Here is a 16070-nt window from a genome sequence, read left to right on the forward strand (position 1 = left end):
GATCGGCAGTCCATTCTCCACTTCTTTCCTGCCTCTGCCTCCGACCCGCCTCATCTACAGCTTTCCATATGTGATTCTCAGAGTCCATGACAGTCTGCTCTTGCATTTCAACCTCTCAGTTCACAAATGAGCCCGCATTTATTGAACGCCTACTCCATGCTCACTTCCTAACTAAGCTCTGGAAGTGCAGAGGTAATTAAGAAATGGCCCTTGAATGCAAATAGCTGCATGCCTGCTAAAATGATTGGCGCGTGCTGAAACTATGAGGCAATGTACTACTCTCGGCATTCAGGTGTGTGTTGCATGAAGTCCTCATAAAGCGAACAGGGAGAGGGGATGCGAGCTCCTGGTGGGGCGGGAAAGGCTGCCCAGAAGAGGCAGCATTCGAGTCAGGGCTTTGCAGGCTGGTAGGCGAGGAGGTACGTACGGGAAGCAGAAAAGCCACTGGAGGCAGAACGTGATGAGCGCTGGGCCGGAGAGCAATTCCCAGCATGCATCTGCCCAATTCTCCTCATGCTGACTGCAACTGTGAAAAGTGTTTCCTACTCAAGAAACCATTTGAGATGGAAAGGACTGTAATGCTAAAATAGGACTACTCTTGCGTCTACAACACTCAGTAAAGGAGTAATGTTTGGTATTTTAACTATTACCCTACCAAGTTACTTACGACACGCCTCATAACTGATCACAACTTACTGTGGTTAGAATCCCAGCAGTATAGGATGCCCAGATTGTAAGGCGGGCCCTTTAGAAGTATCAGGGGGAAAGGCCAGTTACCAACATGATTCTCTCTGTAAAACTGTAGCTGGCAGAAGAGAAGTTACTGGAACTTTGTCATGAATCTGCCCTCCAAGCCACTGGACTATGCACAGACCGAAAGAAGTTTCCAGTTTCATGTGTGTGATTTAATGTTTCTTGTATACGTGCGAAATAAATTCTTCAAGAATTTATTTGCTTAAGCTTCAAGAGAAGCTTAAGGACTACTCTGGATATGCTTTTAACAATAACTCCAATGCGTTGAGCATTGTGTTTGTCCCAGGCACACACTTCTTGTCCCCACATACAGGCCAGAGGGGGGACTTTACATCTGGTTTCTCCGATCTCAGCCTCGACCTAATCACAGCCTCCGCTTTCCAGCCTGCTGTGAACAAGTTCTGTTTGCTTCAGTGTGCACGAAACTATCAACTTTAACAATAATAGCACTAGATAAATTTATACTTTACTCCCCCTTTTTGTAGATACTCTAATCGCTTTTTTTTGTACTCCAAGTTTTCTTCCCAGTTACGTAAAACATGTAGTCCTCTGTGCTGCTGCCACCTGGTGGCAGTATTCCCCACTTGCCAAAGCAGTTTTGAAAATGAAAAGGGAGAAAGGCGGAAGGTAGAAGGATTAGTCAAAAGGAACGTGTTTGTAAGACCCACGGCCACGGACATGGACATGGATTATGGAAGTGGGGCAGGCTGGGTGGACGGGGGCAGAGGGGGAAATAATCGGAACAACTGCAAAACATTAAAATACATAAGTAAACAAATAAATAAATGTGAAAAACCTCTCTACTCCCTTTCCTGGTGTGGACAACGGGTCTCATTCATCAGTGATGCCCGCTGGAGCCTGCGCCCACCCCCTCCTGCCCAAGTCCATCAGCCAAACAGTCACCTTGCAGGTGGGTGCGTCCTAGGGCCCCTCCCATCCCACAGCTGTGCCTCTGGCCTCTGGCCTCTTCCTCAGCACCCTGGACTCTTGCTTCTGCACTCACTGACTGCTGGTCTGTTGTTAGGAGCAGCTGGCCCTTCTTCCCCATTTGTTCATTGGATTATTCACTGACAGCACGTGACCTTGTGGTGTGTACTGCAGTCTGTAGGTTATAACCCATTATTATCGTTATCCTGTTGCTCAGACTGTCCCACTTTTGGCCACTGGGAACTCCTTCAAGGTGGCTCTTGTGTCCCTCTCACGTGGTCCTATCGTTTGGGGGGACTGCCTTCGTTTCTGGAAACATAAGATATTCCCGTCTTGTACCTTCCCTGCTCCAGCCCAAGAATCAGCCACCTCTTCCAGGGTCCCTAGTTTCTTTTATTGGAACAAATGAAATTTAGGAATCCAGATCTGGGCCTTCCACGGGCCTCCTGCTCCCGAGAGGCCGCTGCTTCCAGGCCCTCGCAGTGGTCCCAGCCGGGAACACGTTTGTGCAATCCTGCTGTGTCTCCACACCATGTTTTCAGGTGACCTGTCTGTGTACTGTTAGAACCACGATTTCATACTGAAACCTCCAGTTCCAACACCACAGGGCTCATTCTAGGCATTCCCTGTCTCACCAGTTTTGTAAGTCACTACATTTTGGGGTTGGTTTGTTGTGCAGTTTCACCGATTTGTGACTTGTGCTATGACACCATGGGCCTGTGGCCATGAGCTCACACGTGTATGGGTACATCCTTCACCTGTTCCAGTAATTTTGGCCAGGTGCCTGGCCTCAAAGGCATTTTAATTTGAGACTCTTATCTTAAAGACTTGAAGGCTGCACTTCCAAAAGACAAGGTAACATCAGTCCTGGCCAGTGTGGCTCAGTTGGTTGGAGCATCGTCCTATAGACCAAAGGGTCTCAGGTTTAATTCCTGGTCCAGGCACATGCCTAGGTGCAGGTTTGGTCCCTGGTTGGGGTTCGGGAAGGAGGCAACTGATCGATGGTTCTCGCTCTCTCCCTTCTCTTGTGTAAGTGTGTTCTCAGGTGAGGATTAAAAAAAAAAGGGTAACATCACTGATAAGCATGACTCCCACTCTGAGCATCATTGTCTCCTAGAAGGCGGGGCTAGAAACCGGGCCTGTGTCTATACTGACTTATGAGGGTCCACTGGGGCAGGAAGTCCCCCGAGGGCAGCCTTGCAGGGTGGAGTCGGTGACAACCGACACACCTGGAGGAGACCTGGGAGAAGTGTGCAGGTCACACACGAGTGTGTTGTGTTTTCTTCCCTCTCAATCACTGCCTATGAGAAGGACAAGTGGGGAACATAACCGGAAGATTCGACTTCTCCCTCCTTCTCCCAGCCTCCCTTGAGGATGATGGAAAACCCCAGAAGAGATTCTGGTTCTGACCCACAGTGACGTGAGAGGTTGTCCCTGGCAGAGAGAGAAGCATGGAGTGGAACCATCCCGTGGACGAGACACACACCCCTCTCCCCAAAAGTCACACTAGGGAAAGTGGCCTTGCAAAGAAGCTGAAATTGGGTTGCACAGGTCACCTCAAGAAAAATACCTCAGGCTTGGGGTGGTGAACACACAACACAATATGCAGATGGTGTTGTGTTGGGGTATAGAATTGTACCTCTGAGACCTATATAACTTTATTAACCAAAGTCACCCCAATCAATTCAAAGAAAAAAGGGAAGAAAGAAAGAAAGAAAGAAAGAAAGAAAGAAAGAAAGAAAGAAAGAAAGAAAATAACGTCAGAGAACTCAGATGGATTCTTTGTTTCTAGTTTATTCGACAGAAAGAGATCAGCTCACTGTGGCTTTGGGGCCTGCTTTGCCCCATGAATGGCTGGGGACAGGGGACAGGTGGCTTCTGTCCAGAAAAGAGCAGGGCTCTCCCCAGCATCTGCCACCAACAGAGCTTAGGTTCCTTGATCCACAGAAGAGTTTTCTAGGTTTTCTTTCTTTAGACAGAGAGGACTTGGAAGGGATATCGAGTTGACAGACGCTTTCCGTCACGGGAAACAAGAGGTTGTCAAAAACAAGAGACGTGTGTCCTGGGGGCTAGATGACAGGCCGCAGGGCTGAACCCTTTTCTCAGCTTCCATCTAAAGACCAAAACAACCTATTAGGGGTCAGTGTCCCCTCAGATGTCAAAGTCCTCCCATCGGGGTGACTCTCTGCAAGGGGACAGTCCTCTTAGCAGGTGCCACAGCCTTCCTTCCACAGACCGCAACCTTCCCTCCGGAGGTCTCAGTCCAAAGATGCACGGAGGCCAGAGCCATCTACTCAGGGGCCACAGGGGTCATGATCTCTTCTGCAGGGGTCACGATCTCTTCCACGGGGGTCACGATCTCTTCCACGGGGGTCACGATCTCTTCTGTGGGGGTCACAATCTCTTCCACAGGGGTCACGATCTCTTCTGCAGAGGTTACGATCTCTTCTGTGGGGGTCACAGTCTCTTCCACAGGGGTCACGATCTCTTCTGCGGGGGTCACGATCTCTTCTGTGGGGGTCACAGTCTCTTCCACAGGGGTCACGGTCTCTTCCGCAGGGGTCTCCATCTTCCCTTGTAGAACCACACTGAGCTTTACAAAGGCTGCAGTCCCCCTGGTAGGGCTCACCATCCTGCCTCTGGGGAGCGTCGTCACAGTTTCAGCCTTTCTCTGGGTCTCAGTGGCCGCACCCTCGCCCCCTGGGAGCGGCCCCCCCGAATTAGTGGTCAGCCCCTCGGTCTCAGTCAGCCTTCCAGGACCGGTTCTTGAGGAATTCGTAGCAGATGAGGTCCAAAATTGTGGTGAAAGAGTTGAGCTAGACTCTACAGAAAATCATCAGAAAAGGATGCAATTTCCCACCTCTTCCTTCCCATCCCATAATTCCTGGCAGGGCCAGCACCACTCCAGGACAGAAGTCCCTGCCCCCCAAATCCAGAACTGGAGGACCTCACAGGCACCCACTGGAGGGCAGAGGTAAAACCCCACCGCACAGAGGCCCTGCTCCCCACCTCATCACGCGCACACGACCCCGGGCACCCACGGGCACTCAGTGGATTTGCTGCGTTCCCGGTGAAGGACCCCAGGAAGGCGTCTGCCAGGACTCCATCCTCAGGCCCTCGCTTTGGTCTCTGTAAGGGCCCCTTCGCAGGGCCGTGCCCCCAGGGCCTAACTCCTTACTTGCTGAATCCTCAAGGAGAAACCGGCTTCGCCCTGAATTGTAGGAGACACTAGGAAGAGCTTGAGGCCAGAGAGGCTGCTCCGGACAGGACAGTGTGCCTCCCAGAATCGGGGCGCAGTCCCGTCTCCGCCCTGGCAGCTGTCTTCCCGTTCTGAGCCCCATGTCCTCATTCATACAGTGAGCCTTGTAAACCGTCAGCTCCAGTGTGCCGGGTCCCTGCCTAACGGCCAGGGGGCGTCTCTAGCACCCAAAAGATTCCAAAGAAATCTAATTTCTCTTTCTGGCCAGGAAGGCAGGAGAGAAAAATGCAGAGAGATAAACTAACGTTCCCTGAGCGCTAACTAGGAGCGCGCCCAGTTTCCCTTCCATATCTCATCTGGTGGCTACAGTCTGTCCCCAGTCTAAGGACAGCTCCCGCAGGAGGAACGCAGGAGGCCAAGGCCGCAGAGGGCAAAGGACATGCACCCAGACCCAGCCGGGAACACAGATCGGCCTGGGAAAAAATCAAAGCTTCACCCCTTCTCTCAGCATGGTGTTGCCTCGAAGAAGCCTTCAGATCAGACAGGAGGGACGCACCCAGTGCAGCTGCTCACACAGCTCTCGACCCCAGCTTCCAGGTCACAGCCACTTACCGGCCTGCCACAGGAGGCGATGTAACACGCAGACGAGGGGGAAAGGGCCAGTGCCACAGAAAGTGCCCCTGACGTCGTCCAGGTCCAAGGTCCACACCATGGCCCCCCCAAAGTGTTCTTTCTTGATGTGCAATGCCTGAGGAGGGGGTGGTCCATCAACCCCCTGTCTCGGCCACCCTCCAGGCTGGCCTCATGGCCCAGAACAGAAGGCGGACTCCCAGGAGGCAATATGGCAGGAAGGTCAGGGGGCAGATCAAGGTCAGCCTATGTCGGAATCTAGCCTCTATCACTTACCAACTGTGGGATCTCGACTGACTGCGATTCCTTCTCTTCCACATAAGAGGGTTGCACCAGATGGGATTCAGAGACTCTATTTAGTTCAGGTATTCCTGAAACTCACACTTGCCTTTTGGTCCTCCACTCAGCATGCGCGTGCACACACACACACACACACACACACACCCAGGAGAGACAAGGGCCTTGTGGGAGCCAGAGGGAAACTATAGGCTGGATCCGGAAGAACCGAGGGCTCACCTTGTGTCTGAAGCTGGCGGCGTCGTCATAGCCAAGCCACTCCTCCCCCTTGTAGGCATAAGGGACTAACTGATGATGGATCCACCCCTTCGTCGCCCCCCGGAGGAAGGAGCAAATCTGCCGGGAGGATCTGCGTTAGTTCTGCGAGGGGCCCTGGGGAGAAGCGGCAGCAGACACCCTGCCCCTTGTCCAAGAATAGAGAATCCGGAATCCCCCACCAGGGAGCGAGGAGAAGGGGGACCAGAGCAGAAGTGGGGGAGCCACTTGCAGAGAAACCTCCCTCTGGTCTGAATTAACCCTCCTATTCCACACCCCTTCCTCCAGCATCCACAATGGAAGAAGCAGCGAGCACCAAGGAGCGAGTGACTTCCACGGGAAACCCAGCCTGGGTTTGGTAAATAAGGCCAGGAGCGAAGTCCTCGCCGTGGCAGCCCTGACCCTGGACCAAAGCCACATCTTTTCCCAAGAGTTTTCATGAGTAAATCTCCCTTCTGTTCATTAGCAGTTGGTATAAACTTCCCCGTGTAGGTGGTTCTCAAACTAGCTTTTGAATCTTACTAGGAATTTAAATTTCCCGAAGGCAAAGAGAAGCAGGTCACTGCAATCGATCACGCCACTGGGCGCAGTGTCTCCCTGCAAGCGGAGGTATTTGAGCTGGGCTGCCGAAGTTAATATCGAAGTCTCTGTGGGGTCTATTGGTTCTTTAAAAGTTCTTCCAAAATCTCTTTGACTCCCAAGGCCCTCCAAGGACATTATTTCGCTGTGTTCTCTTTCATCACTATGCGTCATTGGATTAGCAGAAAAACATTCCTTCAGGTCAGCACGGAGCAAAGATTGGAGTGACGCTGGCCCCTCCACCTGGCACCCCGACACCCCGTGTACCTTTGTATTTGCTGCCCTCCGCCTGGGAGGGCCTTCCCATCTTCTCGTTCCTGCCCCTTAGGGCTCTACCTGCGCTTCGAAGCTCTGCTCAGCGTCTACCTGCTCCGGAAGACCTTCTAGACCCCACAGCCACCCACTCTGGGCCACTCACTGTCTTCTCCTGGGTGTTACACCGCCTTGGTTGTTTGGGTATTTCCTCCACAAAAAAAATCGCAAGCTTTGCTGAGATTGGGGTTAAGGACGTGGGGTAGAGGAGAAAGAATCTGCAGTAGAGGATGTTCTTGGCATCGCCTCAAAACCGTCTCGCAGTGGGGAGGGAGAGGGTCAGGGAGTCGAGTGGGACAAGGCGGCCCAGGAGAGGTGAACGAAGGAGGCGGGGTGAAGGGTGGCCGCGGGGGAGGGGAGGGCAGATGATACTATGCATTTACTTTTGCAAATGTTTAAAATTATATATATATATAGCAAATGTTAACAATTTTCATTTAGGTCATATAGTAAGTCAGGATTGACTTATATGACACTTAGAAGTCTTCTAGGGGGTGAAGTATCCATCCCCCTCTATTCAGATTCCACGTAGCGCCTCATCCCTTGCAAAGGACTCAAATAACTCCCCCAGAAGAGAAAGGAACTACCCCAGAGAGTGGATTTCCCCTGCCCAGGAAACTACTTCTCGGCCCTGTCTCCACCCTCACCCTTGCCTTTGCCCCTGTTCTCACTCTGGCCCAGGCTACAGGTGGTGGGGGGGGAGGTGCTTAACCCACTGATGGAAGTCCCCGTTCCTGTCACCTCGTAATAAGCCAAGAAGCCAGGCTGCTTGGTGTACTTCCCCGGAGACGCAGGTCCCAGAGCTTCGGCCTGCAGCCAGTTCTCAGAGGCTTGGTGGAGGTGAAACGTCCGTCCGTAGGTGGGGAACCCCATGAGGAGCTTCTCCGAGGGGGCCCCCAACTCTCGCCAGTAATTCATGGCGTGCGCCTGCACAGAGGAAGAACAAACCCCTCATCAGGGGCTCAGGGGCAGATGTCCAGGCTGCGCCTGAGAGCTTCCCTCTCTTACCGAAGATTTGGGGTCTCCCGGCAGAGATAACAGGGGGCTGTTGTGTCCTGTGAACTTCTCCCAGCTTCCGTGGAAGTCGTACGTCAAGACGCTGATGAAGTCCAGGAGTCTGTAAAGGGTGGAAGGGGGGCATATGTAGAAGGTGTGGGCTGGCTAGTCGGCTCATCACAGTGCTAACTAGATGACTAGCTAACTAGCTAACTAGCTGTGCACTGGCCACCCAAGCTCCCCTGCCATTTCTACCTGAGGGGCCGTCCCAGCTGTGCCGTTCATTTAAGATGCTGCCACTAGAACAGACTGCTGACGGGACACCTGCACCTCAGGACCTGCGCCACCCTGAGCGTATCCGTGGAAACAGGGAGGCGCCACACTGGAACACCAAGGCCCTCCGAAAGGCTGCACAAGTCGTCAGAAGCAAAGTGGCACCGTCCCCCAGCAGTCAAAGAGCTTCTGTCTCTCTGCCACTCAGGGGACCATCAAAACCCCCCGTCATCCAGGAAGCTGTCACAGTGACGAGAGTTTCCACGGATTCTCTCCTTGAAGTTCAATCTGGCCAATACCCTAAGTACCACAGCTGTCTCCGGGTTAAAGCTGCAGAAACTGAGACTTGGCCGGGCTGACTGACTGGCCTAAGGTCCCCCAGGTGGGCGAAGGCAGGACTCCCCCAGCCCCACCCCACGGGGCCTCTCCCCATCCTGCTCACACTGAAACCACTCTCCCTGGCCTGACCACACACAGGAGTACCCCGTCCTGCCTTTGTTCAGCATCCATCTGTAAATACTTAATTCTTGAAATTTGAGCCAATTAGTTCAGAGCCAGCCTGGCCAGAAGGAGTTATGAGCTCTCCATTGTCTGGCTTTGGAAATTTTGCATGTTGGGCCCTGAAAACTGTGTCCAAATAGGCACTTTTTGTGCCTGATTATGTGCCAGTGGTTGGTGATTCAGCTGCCTCTCAATGCCAGTCACCTGCCAAATGGCAAATGTCCCCTCTGGGACAGCAGAGGCCAGGCCCGTGGGCCCCCTCCTGGAAGGCCACGCAGTGGGAGACTACCCAAGGCAGTGTTGTGGGGACTGGTGCTGCCTCCCCTCCCTCTGACTCCTAAAGAAAGCCTGGGGTCTAAGGGACCCCGTCCTTGTCCCCACCACACTCCTCAGCCCATCCCCTGCAAGGCAGGCTGGCAGGAGGCTCTAGGGCGGGGTCTGGGAAGCTCTGGGGTCCTGAGCGTGAGAGGCCTCCTGCCCTCTGAGATTTTGCCCTCCAAGGCGGCCCCGCTCACCTTCCTAGGTGGGGCACATTGTAAGCTCTTTGGATGATGTGTGGGTCCCCAGAGACAGCTGCAGACAGCAGCAGCCTCGGGCGCAAGGTGAGCTGTGCCTCCTTCTGGAAGGCTGATAGCAGCTCCTGGGGGGAGGAGAGGCAACCAGGCAGCACAGTCAGGGAAAGGGGCGCCCTCCAGGAACCCTTCATGTGCGGAGCCCCTTGAGCCAGGCTCTGGAAACATGAAGGTGAGCCAGATGCAGGCCCTGACGCGGGCCCTGCCCACAGGCCCTTTAAAAAGGCAAGCATGAACCAATGTGGTCAGCAATTTAAGAGAGGGGAGGCAGGCAGGCTCAGGAGCAGAGGGTAAGCTGCCTGCAGGCGCCAGGGAAGCTGCCCCGGCACCCCTGCGCAGCAGCTCTCTGGCCCAGCACCTCTAGGCTGATGGCAGGAAAAGAACATTCTGTCACCACCGTCTCCTGCCCTTGCCCTTGGCCTCCTGCTTGCTCTTCCCATGCCACGAGCCCATACATGATAGAAGTAGAATCATTTCCAGACCCGGGAGCTGTCAGAAAGGGCTCACTTGAATTAAGAAGAGGAAATTCCACCGGTCATGCACGGGGCTGCCTCTCAGTCCCGGGTACAAGAAGCAGAGGTCCAGGCCATCGAAGCCGTGTGTCCTCAGGAAGGATATAGCTGAGCTGATAAACGTCATCCGGGTGGTGGGTGTGGACAACATAGCGGTGAACCTGCAGGGAGACCAGGCTGAGGCCAGGAGCACTCCCTGCGCACCATGACCTCCCGCAGGGCCCCTGGGTCCTCGGATCTGGTGAAGCACGGGGATGTGGCTGGATGAGGAAGGCGGGTCTTTGAAACTCTCAGACCTTCATTAGATCCGTTCCCAGCACCAGGGGCCGAGTACCCAGGAATGGGGCATCCGGGCAGCGGGGAAGAGGTGCAGAAACCTTGACCTGGCCCTGGGCCGGAGGCACCGATGGCCTGGGAAGTGGGCTCCGTCTCAAAGGCTGCAGAAAACACAGGGCCCGCTGGCCAGGCCCTCTGCTCACACGGTCCCTCCACTTGTCCGGGCGCTGACACTGTGTCCCTGACCAGACTAAGGGAGGGAGCCCCAGCCGAGGGCCAGCGTTTCCTCAAAGGTCTCTGAGCTACTCNTCCGTTCCCAGCACCAGGGGCCGAGTACCCAGGAATGGGGCATCCGGGCAGCGGGGAGGAGGTGCAGAAACCTTGACCTGGCCCTGGGCCGGAGGCACCGATGGCCTGGGAAGTGGGCTCCATCTCAAAGGCTGCAGAAAACACAGGGCCCGCTGGCCAGGCCCTCTGCTCACACGGTCCCTCCACTTGTCCGGGCGCTGACACTGTGTCCCTGACCAGACTAAGGGAGGGAGCCCCAGCCGAGGGCCAGCGTTTCCTCAAAGGTCTCTGAGCTACTCTGGGCCTGGGCTGCTAGATGTAGTGTAAGAGACCTGACCTCTGATAGGGGTTCTGGCCTCTTTGCTTTTTTTTTTTATCAGCTGCTTAAATTTTTTTTGTTTTTTTCTATGTTATTGGAAAATGTGTAATTTATTGGATTTTAGTTGGAAGCGATGCTCAGCTAGTTCTGTGTGCAGGGATTAGATCTGTCACCAGATTCAGAGTGAGTCCCCTGCTCTGTCTGCTACCTCCCAGGCGGGTGGGTGATCGCTGAGGGACACCTATGTGCAATATGGCAAGTTCCTTAATACCTCCCACTCTTGCTTTCTTTTCTGCAAATGTGTAATGCAAAGAAGCCCCATGTGAGCATCTTCTGCATACTCACGGGCTGATATGCGTAAAGCCCCCAGGCCCTCCTCTGCACACAGCCTTGGAGGGAGGGATGGGGCCTGGGCTGGGCAGGCCCTGGGCTGGGCGAAGCCAGCTCTTACCCACAGCCTGTCCTCTCTCCACTGTCCTGCGCAGAAACAGCCTTACAATCCCGGGCCACCAGGTTGCCCTCCCCTGAAGCTCCTTCCTCCAAGGCGAGGTGGATATTTACAAAGTGAGGAAACCCAGGACCTGTGAGGTTTGGGGTTTCATCTTCTTGTCCTAACAGAACCCCTATCTCCTATGAAGGGTTGTGGGGACCATTCTGAGGACCCCATTTTGTCCCTCATCCCCCGGATGCCCTTTCTTATCTCTGCAGGACCTTCCCTGTCTCTCTCCCTCACCACAGAGGAGAGGCCAGGGGGCCCCTGAACCCAGGACCAGGTCAGGACCACAGCAGGGAGAGGGGCTGGGGGGCAAGGGTCTGTACTAGCTTTTCTCTCTGCAGCCAGGCTGGCTTCCCTACCCTGTCCTCAATTCCAGCCTGTCTGCTCCACCCTCCCACCTGCCATCGCCCCCCACCCCAGAGAGAAGGTGGGGACGGCACAGTCTCACCTGGATGTGCCGAAGTTCCAGCCCCCGACAGACAGCAGAGTTTTCAGTCCCCGGTTCCTGTGATGTGGGAGAGAGTCAGCCAGCTGGGTCTGCACACCAGTGGGCAGCTGCAGTCTCCGCTGCGCTTGTCATTCATTCGGGGGGCCAATGGGAAGTAGGCGGTGGGAGGGAAGGAGCAGAGCAGAGCACAGGAAAGGGGCGCAAAGGAGAAGAGAGGAGTAATCCACCCACAGGCACCACCCCCCAGGAAGCCCCAGGCTGTCCCAAGTTGGTCCAGGTTCCCCCCCTCCCCATAGTGTCCCCGTGGAAAGGAAAAGAAAAACGTAGGCTGAAATGTTTCTCTTCACTTGTTTTCTTAATCAACAAGTATTCACTGAGCGATTACTATGTGCCATTCAGTGCTTTCAGTGCTTGAAATTCAACAGCCAGCGAGACGTTCAAGCTCCTCCCTGCTCTCAGGGGGCCTTGTAATCTAGGGACATGGGTTTTCCTGTCTCCCCCCGCCCATTCATGCAGGGACAGAGAGAGAACCCAGAGCTGTGCAGGAAGGAAAACTCACACCGCGCTTACTGAACACCAGTGCTACGCCAGGCACCGGCCTAGCTGCTGGGAGCCGAAGACAGAGCAGACACTGCCCCTGCCCTTGGGGGTTCACAGCTTGGGGGTTGCAGGTGACAAGCGGCAATAAAAATGCCAGCATCTGGGAGGCATCCGTGATGGGCGGGCCCTCTCCAAAGCACTTTAGCACAATTAATACGTGAAACCCTCACCACTGGCCCTGGAGGGTGAGTTAGGGGCAGCCAGGCTGAGAAGAGGGAGAAGGACATTCCAGGGAGAAGCAAGAGCAACCACAAAGGGAGGGGGCAAGAACGAGTTCGGGTGTCTGTCAACAGGGAGTTCCCAACTCCCGGATGCTCCCAAGTCCTGCCTGAGGACCCCAAGAGTTGGAGGAACCCTGACGAGAAACAGCAGAAAAGCCTTGATTCTCTTCCACCTGTGAAGCCTGAGAACGCGACCCCCACGTTCAATACGGACACACCTCTCCTTGAGCTTGTTGAATTCCGGGTAGAGAACTTTCTCATCCTGGGTGCTCTTAGCCACCAGCCGATGGTCGTTCATTGAGGCAAAGGCAAGTATCAGGTGGGTGCAGAGAAAGGGGTTCAGGTCATGGGGCCGGATGGAGGCAGGGCCAGGCCGGCTGTGTGCCCAGTTGGTGAAATAACACACCAGTTTGTGGGCAGCACCTGGCAAGGGAGAGCACGCATCAGCGGACAGAGGCCAACGGAGGGGATGGAACTCAGCTCCCAGACAGCAGTGTGGACACAGCCCAGGCCACTGAAACATCACCCCACACCCCCCCCCAAAGCTATACTGAGGTCCCCCTTGCCGAGGTCCCAGAAGGAAAAGAGTGCCTTAGAACTCCTGGTCAGAACGGGTCCTCAGGCCTGGACCCCAGCACACAGAGAGTGCCATAAACAGCAGGTGACTGAGAGGCCTCTGAGCGGTATGGGACCAATGATCTCTGACCCAGGGCCAAGGCAGGGTGAGGGTGGTGGGCACTGCTCAGCCAGAGAGCCAGCTTGGCTCTCTGGAGTGAGGTGGCGGGGGATGGGACATGGGGAAGGGACAACAGCATCCTTACCACCGTGGTGCTGCAGCGTAAGCGCCAGCCCTGCAGAAAATGAAGGAAGCCATCCCTCACAAATGCAGTGCATGCCTGGAGTGGGTGACACACCCCAGCACACCCCCCAGCCCCTTAGGGACCCTCCGACCCAGCACTGTCACAGATGCAAACACGCCAGTGGAGACACACGCCCTGTTCACTCGTTTCCTAGTCTCTAAGCTGAGTCAGTGCAGCCAGGCCTATCCAAGCTCCTCTGCACTCTGATAAACCCTACGTGCACGCACATGTGCTGTGTGCAGGGTGACACGGCTTTCAGAAGCCCCAGCAAAAGCCCTAGACCAGTGGTCCCCCACCTGGCTGCAAACTGAGAGGCAGTGATATCACCCCAGTGATATCCTGGGTCCTGCCCACAGAGATTCATTGGTCCGAGGTGGAAACCGGACCTACGAGTGTTCCACGCTCAGCCAGGTTAGGGAACCGCTGCTCTCAGCACTCCTCCCCGAGCCCCTCTGGCCCCGCCCCACCTCTGTCTAATCCAGGCCACCTGGGGCTGAGAGGGAGGACAAGCTTGCAAAGCCTGGACTGAGGGACACACTCACCAACCCACAGCAGCAGTCTCCCCACCTCCATGGTCTGAGGGCTGCAAGTCTGGAGCCCAGAGCCCTTTATGTGAGCTTCCCCCGGGGACAGCAACGTGGGACAGCCCCGGGGTGGCCCAGCAACACACGCACACACACACACAGCCAGGGACAGTGACTAATGGGCTGCTGCCCCAGAGTCACAGTGACCCCAGCACCTCCTATCCTCCTTTCTCTGGCTCGCAGAGCAGAACCTCCATCAGACAGTAGCTGGGAGCAGGTTCCCCGAGGGCTGTGGCCAGGGCAGGGCAGTGCTGGCCACTCTTCCTGGTATTTGGCCCATGGGGCCTGGGTAGGAGGGAGAAACACCGCATGGGAGCAGAAACCCTATTGTTACAAGATTACTGCCCAGGGAGATGTGTTATAGACATTTAGAGCCCCAGCTTGGGACTCAGGCAGGCCTAAGTATGTGTCTCAGTGCTACCGACGAGAAGTTGTACGATCTTGGACAAGGTCCTCAGCTCTCTGAGCTTCAGCGTCCACCCCGGTAAAATGGAAATAATTGCTCATAGTCCTCGATAGGCCTTTAGAGAAATTAAAGGGGTAAAGTCTGAGAAGCGTTGGGTCAGTGCTTGGCAGCCGGTAAGGGCCCAGGGAATGGCAGCGGTTACTAGGGGGGCAAATGAGCTGCTGCCCAGCAGAGCAGGTTCCCACACCCAGACGCTGGCCCTCGCCAGGCAGGGGATCTAAACGGTCTGAGGGGACAGGACCAGGCAGCTCACGCTCCACGTTACTGGAGGAATAACGGTCCAAGCGCAGTGACTCACATCACTGACACGAAGCGTCTCAGGTGAGGAGAGAGCAGAGACTGGCAGGAACAGGGACATTGCTCAGTAGCCGCAGCCGTGTGGTAAAATAGACCTAATATTGGAAGATTCTTTGATGTCTCAAGAGAAGACAAAAACCTGAATTTCTGTCCGAGTCAGCAGTGCCAGAGCCAGTGTGTGGGCCAACGCTGAGCGTGTGCCATGCACGTAAGGAATGTAATGAACGCAGTTGGGGCACCTGAGAGCTGAACTTTGAAACTACAACAGCACAGTAGGAAAAGTAAAACAGACCTGCAGCCAGGTGCTGTCACGGTCCATCAGTTTCCTCTTCCCCTGACAGAAGATCTCAGACTGTGGGTAGGTCCCAGATTTCAGGACCTAAATCTCAGGGGTGGGGACCTGAAGCCAGATGTGCTCAGTGTCCAACCCCAGAGACTGACAGTCACCAAATCCACGTCTCCAAGGTGCTAACCAGGTGCCAACAGAGTAAATGAGACAGAAAAACTGACACTGCCTAGTGGTTAAATTTGCTTTCCTTCCGGTCTGAAGAAACCAGGAGAATCAACCTTTTCACCAGCTGTTTGCTTAGGTATCATAGACTAAAATCAATAAACAGGACGAAACGTTTAGGGTGAGGACATCACGCTGAGGCTGGGAAAGCCTCATGGAATGCCCACCTAGCAGAAACTGTCTCCATCTGCCCAAAAAATACTTGTTGAGCAAGTATTTAGCACTCCTGCTAGGCACTCCTGGAGCGTCTAACTCAATGGAGATCAAGACACAGTTCCTGCCCTTTAGGGGCTTCCGGTCCAGTGAGCAGATGGACATAGTGTGTGGCTCTCTCTGGGGGAAGTGTGTGTCTCTCATCCCCCTTGGGTGGGCGCAGCGGGGGGAAAACGAGCCCCACCTGCACGCTCGGTGCCACCCTCCATTCCTTGGGTTAGTGTGAACCTGAATGAGGCGGTAACAAAGCCTCCTGAGAACAAGGTGGACCAGGCTTGGTAACACGGGCACTGCTGGGTTAGATTACCCCCGGTGTGCCTTCTAACTTGGATGGCCTTGCTCTCAGTTGTGGCCCAGTTTCTAGCCCATGGGCCCTAATTCTTGTTACCAGGTCTCTGCTTTGGTTTCTCTTCCTGTTCTGTGTCCTGCACAGCTGTTTCCCAGGGCCTGGGTCCTGACTCAGTCTTGCCAGGCTGTCTTTGAAGGCCTCCTTGAGGTTCAATGCCTGCCTCTCTCTTCTTCTGAGCCTCCCCTCACCCCACCCCTGTTCCCCAGATTCCACGTCACTGAGATTTCCCACTGGGTCTGTGCCCTTCTACTCAGGCTCCTGCCAGGGGCCCTGGCTGGAACACTGTACCCATCTTGGAGCCAAGTTTGCTTATCTGAACCTCATTCATCTGCACCT

General features: G+C 54.8%; 1 protein-coding gene across 1 annotated transcript; it reads right to left on the bottom strand.

Annotated features, from left to right (window-relative positions):
- Nucleotides 1-3554: 3554 nt before the first annotated feature.
- On the bottom strand, nucleotides 3555-13887 carry OVGP1 (oviductal glycoprotein 1). Its single transcript, XM_037038794.1, has 12 exons — nucleotides 13857-13887; nucleotides 13276-13305; nucleotides 12673-12877; nucleotides 11634-11690; nucleotides 9802-9967; nucleotides 9238-9362; nucleotides 7961-8069; nucleotides 7694-7879; nucleotides 6026-6142; nucleotides 5492-5627; nucleotides 3975-4503; nucleotides 3555-3701 (listed from the first exon to the last, which is right to left on the bottom strand). Exons 1-12 carry the CDS (start codon nucleotides 13885-13887, stop codon nucleotides 3608-3610), a joined length of 1785 nt encoding a protein of 594 aa, XP_036894689.1. The 3' UTR covers nucleotides 3555-3607.
- Nucleotides 13888-16070: the final 2183 nt, after the last annotated feature.

Source organism: Sturnira hondurensis, unplaced genomic scaffold (genome assembly GCF_014824575.4).
Source record: "Sturnira hondurensis isolate 20B ecotype Veracruz unplaced genomic scaffold, ASM1482457v3 Scaffold0024822, whole genome shotgun sequence".
Lineage (NCBI taxonomy): Eukaryota > Metazoa > Chordata > Mammalia > Chiroptera > Phyllostomidae > Sturnira > Sturnira hondurensis.

Excerpts from the sequence above, each read along its gene's own strand:
- OVGP1 (XM_037038794.1), bottom strand. The coding sequence starts at position 13,887 with ATGGAGGTGGGGAGACTGCTGCTGTGGGTTG. Across the intron at positions 11,691-12,672 it reads TTCAACAAGCTCAAGGAGAG|GAACCGGGGACTGAAAACTC; the intron begins GTGTGTCCGTAT and ends CCCACATCACAG. Across the intron at positions 4,504-5,491 it reads TCGCCTCCTGTGGCAGGCCG|AGTCTAGCTCAACTCTTTCA; the intron begins GTAAGTGGCTGT and ends GATTTTCTGTAG.